The 7,320-nt window shown below is 34.7% G+C and overlaps 1 protein-coding gene across 1 annotated transcript; it reads right to left on the minus strand.

Moving 5' to 3' along the window:
• Positions 1–3,410: 3,410 nt before the first annotated feature.
• LOC108967626 (dynein heavy chain 3, axonemal-like) lies at positions 3,411–7,223 on the minus strand. Its single transcript, XM_018931176.1, has 4 exons — positions 7,015–7,223; positions 5,968–6,165; positions 4,347–4,557; positions 3,411–3,877 (listed from the first exon to the last, which is right to left on the minus strand). Exons 1-4 carry the CDS (start codon positions 7,191–7,193, stop codon positions 3,551–3,553), a joined length of 915 nt encoding a protein of 304 aa, XP_018786721.1. The 5' UTR covers positions 7,194–7,223; the 3' UTR covers positions 3,411–3,550.
• Between the last annotated feature and the right edge of the window lie 97 nt (positions 7,224–7,320).

Here is a 7,320-nt window from a genome sequence, read left to right on the forward strand (position 1 = left end):
ACTGTTTTGTAACGGTAACCATCAGCAGCCAATTCAGTTCCTTCTCCAACAGCGGGCTCTACTGGCTCATCTTGAGCCAATTCAGTTTTGACCTCAGCAGCAGGCTGAACGGATTCTTCTACAGCGCTCTCTTGGACTTCCTCCGCGGGTGGCAAATATTCATTTTCAGGTAATTCATTTACATCACGACGATGACGAAGTTTGAGGCGATGTACTGCCTTATAACGGTAACCATCATCGGCTAGCACAGTCTGTTCTTGTGCACCCTCGTCGACTGGCGCTAAGTATTCTTGTAYAGGCAAACTGTTGTCCACAATGGGTGGCAGATAGTCGGCCGGCAATGTAGCCGCACGAACAACTGCTATCACAGCAAATGCAATCGGAAGGAATCTCTGCAATATAAAAGAGTTTGTATAGTATTATTTCTATTTGCTATTTATTTGTTTATGATTTGTATGCGTTGAGCTATGCTTTCACTATCCTTTGAAAAAGCATAGCTTGCTTGCGTGGTGTTGCTGTTGGATTTCGCTTACCATTATTGCTGTTTAATGCTACTTAATGATTGAAGGTAAGAATGTGTTATGCTTTAATTGCAAAAAGTACATGTTATTTATACCCAAAAATATTTTGTGTTAATTTTAATATAATTACCGAAATATGAGCAAATAAATTGCTCTATCTACATGTGTGTGTGTGTGTGTTACGCACTCGCAATTACGTACACTTTAGATTTATTACATTTTCATACATACATTGTATATATGTGGTGCGGTGTATGATCGTTTTGAGCATCCCAAATGAGATGAAGTGAAGACTCAGCATTTGGATGCGGTATTTTGTTGCTGGAGTTAATTTGCTATTTAATTATAGTGCTACCAACAAGCGCCCACTGCTCAATTACGAAAGAAAAAAATCGAAAGTAAACAAATTGCCAAGTTTAGCGGTGTTTAATGAGTTGTTGCTGGTGTCACTGCACACATACATGCATACAGATAAAAATGACGATACCGAAATGCGGTCGGTCGATGTTTAAGCGCAACCTATTTTGTTGTTTTCGTAATTTATATAAACCATATGTCTATGTGTATATGTGTATTGGGCATTCTCAATTTCATGTATGTGCCCATAATTTTGGCAGTTGTGCGCATGCGCGCGGGTTGCAGAAAGCATATTCAATCCAATTCGGATGCTTCATAGCCCGTTTTCAAGTTCAAATCTAACATACATACATATGTATCTTTCAATTGTCTTCAAGTGGCGTTCTTCAAAATTTTTGCGTGTTTCATATGTTTTGTTGTGTTTCTCTTTTTACGTGGCTGGTTTTTGCTCCATTCATGTTGACGGACACTATTCAAGACGGATTTAGAGTTTAGTTCAATAGCCATTGTTTATTTTCATTTATTTGCAAAACTAATTCAGAAATTAACAAAACAAATAAAATTATAATAATAAATAAACAAAATAAAAGGGCAAAATTTGTCGGTCAACTACATTTCTATGTGAGTGAGTATGTGCGTATGTTTGCATTTACATATGTTGCCATGCGCTAGCACTCAATTCAACAATGTTACATAAGCGTGTACAGGTGTATGCATGTGTGTCTGTCCATTAAACGCTTGGCGTCGCAAATACCTTCAAATCTGCCATTCAGCTTGCCGCTCGCTCATCAGCTGGCTTTGCACAGTCAGCATTCCTACACGCACACATACACACATATGTATTAATATGCATATAATCGATACAGCTATGAGTTTACATACAAATGTACAAAGGTATTTACGCAAATGTGAGCAAAAGTCAAAAAAGACAAGCAAAAATCGGGTAGCAATCAATGGGGTTCGCGTATGGCCAATTCCACCGGAAGTTCGCAAACTACGTTGTGGCGCGTAAATCGTTAGAACAATTATCGTAATTGTTGCTTGTCGGTGGTTTATTTCGCGTTTGTGTCAAATGTGAATTCTTCGGAATCTCGCAATCAGTCTAAAAAACTTGTTTGCGCTTAAACGCTTCGAATCAAAACATAAACGTGCTTCTGTGCAGCTATTTAATTTTGAAAAGACGGAATTTAAGAGGTATTACTTTTATTTTATTTACAACAGAACAATTTTGAATTATGTCTTTTATTTACATATATGTACATATGTACATTTCTATTAAGTTTGATAAAAATCTTAAATTTGATTTTATGTTTAAAAGGTTACTCTAGAAGTTCCAGGGACTCCTGTCCAAATAACAAACTCACCCACTACCCATAGAGGCTTGGTGATCCATGTCATCGGTAACGAAGTCTTGTCGACATATTATATTAAAGAGGAAATTCTATTTGTCTACGTGTTGGCTTGAGGTTCGCTGGCTGCCCCAGTGCCAGGATTAGGTACGATTGTACAATCAGTCATTTATCTTACATCGCATAATAATAGAAACCACAAAGAGAAATAACGAAACCCGATAACGGATAAGTTGAATTCAAGTATTTGTTTTAATTCGCAACAAAGACGAAATATCTGACACAAGCGTTTAAAATATTTTCGAAAAAGTTAAAAATCTACATACTGAAAGATACTAAATTTTCATTTCAACGAAAAAGTTTGACCCATATTTTATCTGTTATAAAAAGCTTCCATTCGTAACCTGCACCAAAAACTATGGCAGAAGTAAAAGGCAAAGCTCGTTTCAACTTTCTATCTGCTTTGACTTTAGCAATGGATGGTTTACAGATCCATTTTTATAGATATGAGAATGTCTGAATTAAATCAGTTATTTGAGTGTAAYACAGGGTTTGTCCGGAAAGCAAGAAAATGAACACCATGCTTATTGTCTTTTTTGACATTAAAGGGATCGTTCGCCATGAATTTGTTCCTCATGAACAAATCGCCAACGCCGATCGAAGGGTCAGTCGGAATTCTATTTAAGTTTTAAAACAAAATTTTGAAAAAAAGATAAATTTACCTCCCGTCCATAAATGAATACGAAAAGAGAATCTCCGCCGAAGATAAGCATTAGTTGAATTTGACAAGTTATTGACAAGCTATTGACATTATCTAAAATTAGTATAATCGCCATAGGCAGCATTAGCTATTGCCAACAATAGGATCTAAGTGCTGACAGATCTTTCAATCGTTAATCATGCGGAAAAAGAATCAGAGAATTAATAGTGCTTTAGTGTTGTTGAACTCTTTAATTTTTAAGCGGTAGATACCTATTATGCTGTGGTTAACTCGGCTATAATCGCGTAAGCTATTTACGCCAATTAAGAAGAAGAAGAAGAAGACACCTATTATTATAATCGGAAATCATAGCATATTTTAATTTTTTTAATATAATTTTGGAAAAGGTTTATTTTCTAAATATCTTAGCTAAAATTGCATTACTTTTGGTTATATGAAAAAAAGTAATTAACAACGCGTATGTGCATATGAAAATAATATTTATTGTAAGAGAAAATATGAGGTCGAAATAGGGAGAATTCTTATATTCATTGAAAAGAAAAAAAAATATAAAACATAAAAAATATAAGATGCGATTATATCAGCACGACTTCAAAAGCAACTCAGTCGTCCAATTGGCAGAGGGAGGCGGTGCCCCGATTGATCCAGTGCATTGGTGCCTTACTGCAATTCAATTGCATGTACATCACAAAATTGGTGGAGTGACCAGTCGTTGAGAGTACACCACGCCTCTCGCTTGTCTTATAAACCGGGCAATCGTAGATGGTACGCCCTTTGTCGTCTTCCTTGGCCGCCTGTCCACCATCCTGTGACTGTTTCAAGGTGGGACGAAAATATATCACCGGCAATGTATCGAACAGAATTTTTGAGTAGGATTCATCTAGCTCTTGGGTTTCACGATTGTAGCGTGCGCCTTCCAAGAAGAGACCCTGTGGGACGGCAAGTAAAATATTAGTCTTGTTCAGTTTTTTTTATGTAAATACCAAAATTTGTTTTTGACTTTATGAAATGAGAAATAGCGATTTTTAATATATAAAATGATGTCTTGTAGTAATATTTTTTGTGYCGACAATTATTTTCTWATTCCCTGTCTCATTTAATTAAAARGCTTGATTTTGSGTTTCTTTAATTTAAAAGAAAAGGTGATGATTAAAGAACTAGTATATACACGTACAAAAATTTCTATAGTTTAAATCTTACATTGAAAAATTTTGTCTCATCATTGATAGACAGTTGCTCCTGTGTAGGTTTGTTGTGTGTAAGCATGTGTAATAATAATATTCATGAGTATATATGCATATATTAATAGATGACATTTTTATAGTAATATCGTATGTACTTATGTATAAAAAATCTTAAAATGTAAGCATCGGCATAAATCTTCACTGCTTAACTCACACGTATGTATGCGCCAAAGCTTGGTAGTTTTTCAACTTCCGTCTCGAACTTGGTCACTTCGAATTTGATTTCAACCATATCAATTTGAAAAGTGTTCTTTCGTGAGTAATTTTGTAATACACCAGTGATAAAGGATTGAGTGAAATAAAAACCCGACAGCCAATAAACAGTTGGTTCGCCCTCGTCAATCCAACGTTGAAAGAATTCCAAGCTAGAAGAGCGAAAAAGGTTTTTTACAAGCAAAATGAAAGCAGCTCGTTAAAAGACAAGTGTTTTCAATTTCGCTAAAAAGTACTTAAATGAATGTAGCCAAACACAAATGATGATACTGCCGACTTATTATATGGAGAAATTATAATAAAAGTTAAGTTTTTAATATCTTGGTAATATTGTAAATATTTCAAATCTAATTTCTTCCAAATTTTATTAAAACGTATATTTGCCTTGTATTATTTCATATATAATAATTTCTAAGCAACATCACAACACTTACTACGATATCTACCTACGTCACTGCCATACTATGATGATAAGTAGAGTGTGCATACGAATCACAACGAGTGCTTTCAAACGAAGCTCAATGTATGAGTATTTGTTCAAATACTTCTATGAATTGTGTTCAATCAGCTTAATGCGCAAATAATTCGATATTATTGCTAGGAAATACAAAATAGAAGAATCTGCTCAAAGTGTAATGGAAGCAAAAAAAAAAAAAAATAAATAAATAAATAAAATAAAATAAAGGCACTGCGATGTGCAGAATCGTTATAAGTAAAATACCAATATTGTTACTAAACTTGAGACTTATTGTGGAGTTTCTATTTAAAAATATCTGCTCTTCAACGCAGAAAGAACTTTCAATAGTTTCTTAATTAGATCATTATTAATTCTAAATATAAAAAAAATTATCGGCTAATAAATTTGCACAATGCCGTCAAATGAGATGGAGTGGGTAGTTCGGGTTCATGGTTAGAGATGGTCAAAGCATGGAATCGAACTATGCTGAGTTAATATAGGTATTTTGTAAACGTTGCAAAACACCGAACTATATAGATTTAGAGATGGTATATCAAAATATATTTAATGAATCCAAATAGTTTAAAGTCGTCGTTATAATAGAAGGGAAGAAGAACTAATAAAAACCTATTTGGGAATTCATTCAGAAAGTTCAACTAACACCACCAACAAATCTATACTTTAGACAGAATTGGTATCAAGTATTCTATAGCGAACATATCTCTACTGGTGGGTGACGTCGAAACGTCAAGCATCGCAGTGTCCGAACAACTTTTCACACAATCGTTGCCACCAAGTTCTTTGTCGGCTTAAACAATTGACAATAAATTGTATGCTTAATTTGGCGGTGTCAAGAATTGGAACGATTCTTCAAGAGATTTCGCGGTGAACGGGAGTAAGAACTGAGCATTATGAAGTGAACAACGCTGCTTAATATATTTTTTGCCGCACAATTGAAGACATAAAAAATTATTGTAAAAAATGATTTCCTTGGTAATAAATTTAATTTATGCAAATATGCAAAAGTTTGGGAAATAAACAAAACTTTAGAATTAATCAAAAAGCWTATATGTATGTATGTATAACTGAAACTTGATCAACTTACCGTGTTAGGAAATCCGTAACGTAGCTGCCCAGTGGCTTGAGCGATGGGTAGCTTTTCTTCAGCCAGTCGGCTGGTAATTTACCGATCACCATTGATGAATGTGTGCGCTCCAATTCGGGTATCATGGCGATTTGACCTTGTATGGCTTTTTGTACGTTGACGAGACTTTTGCGTATGTAATCCAACAAGCGATTGAATCTGTGGCAAGTGGCGACGTAAAAAGCAAATATATAAATACGCCAATTTAAACACAATGGAGGTTGCATATATATATATGAAAAATTAGCCGCAGCTTGCTCTTATGCGAATCGTCTACTCAATTGTGTTTAATTTTTGGCAAAGTAAACAAAGGTGTCTTCAAAAAGTGTTTATAACTTTTCTTTGTTAAACTGGTTACCCACTTTTTTATTTCTTTGGAGCTCAACAGTTTATTAAATGCGATTGATTTCAAAGAATTGATTTTGATTTCATTTTATAATAATTCATATAGTGACTGAAAATATTTTTCTATATTCGCGTAAAATTTCGCACCTCCATATATGCTTTATTTTTTAATCCGAAATAAATGGTGAAGTGGCATCAACCTGTACCAAAATATATCTCTATAACTATCTTCATAAGTTTTTCTCCAATAAAAGTTTGCATAAATGTTCTAAGCATTATGGGTATGGAATTGTGTTCGTATCCACTGTAAATCCAGGCACTGTAAACGTTCCAGAGTATTTCTGGGAATTTAGCCCCAATATCTTATAGAAATAAGTTTACAACATTTACATTCTGTGGAGTACCATAAATAGAAGGAATAACAGGTAAAGCAACAGGGGTATTAATTTAGAGCACTCTATCAAGCTTAGTACTTATGCTTTAGTTAAGTTGCATCATAAGTCAAATTTCATGTCAACAAACATTAAAAAAAATAATGGGTAAGATTTAAGCGTACAGTCAGACTTTCAAATACCAAAAAATGGGCCCAACAGCTGAGCAGGGTATTGAAAAGACTTAAGGTACACCCTAATATATGTATAGACAAACCATCAATCTACTTACCTTATCAGCTCTTGTCGCAGTACCGTATTCATGGAATTTGTATACATCACCGGATACTTTTGACCCACTTCGGTAATATTAAAGGCTTGTGGTAGGCGTGACAGAATTTCTTTGCATATGGCAAATGCCGGGTCAACGCTGGCGCCACCCGCTGCGCCACTTGCTTTCACTGAAGCCATTAAATCCGTTTGGGTAAGTAATACACCTCCAATCAACTGTGTTTTAGTGTAGTGGAAACAAATTTATATTTAATAGATGAGATTTGAAATAAATATGCGCCCGTCCAGAGCTTTCGTTGCTAAGTGT

The sequence above is a fragment of the Bactrocera latifrons genome, unplaced genomic scaffold, assembly GCF_001853355.1.
Source record: "Bactrocera latifrons isolate USDA-ARS-PBARC rearing strain unplaced genomic scaffold, ASM185335v1 scaffold_1926, whole genome shotgun sequence".
Lineage (NCBI taxonomy): Eukaryota > Metazoa > Arthropoda > Insecta > Diptera > Tephritidae > Bactrocera > Bactrocera latifrons.

Bases quoted from the DNA above. Each gene is read 5' to 3' on its own strand.
- LOC108967626 (XM_018931176.1), bottom strand. From the start codon at position 7,193: ATGGCTTCAGTGAAAGCAAGTGGCGCAGCGGGTGGCGCCAGCGTTGAC. The intron at 6,166-7,014 runs GTAAGTAGATTG...CACTTGCCACAG, and splicing joins CTGCGACAAGAGCTGATAAG to ATTCAATCGCTTGTTGGATT. The intron at 3,878-4,346 runs GTGAGTTAAGCA...GCCGTCCCACAG, and splicing joins GCTTTGGCGCATACATACGT to GGTCTCTTCTTGGAAGGCGC.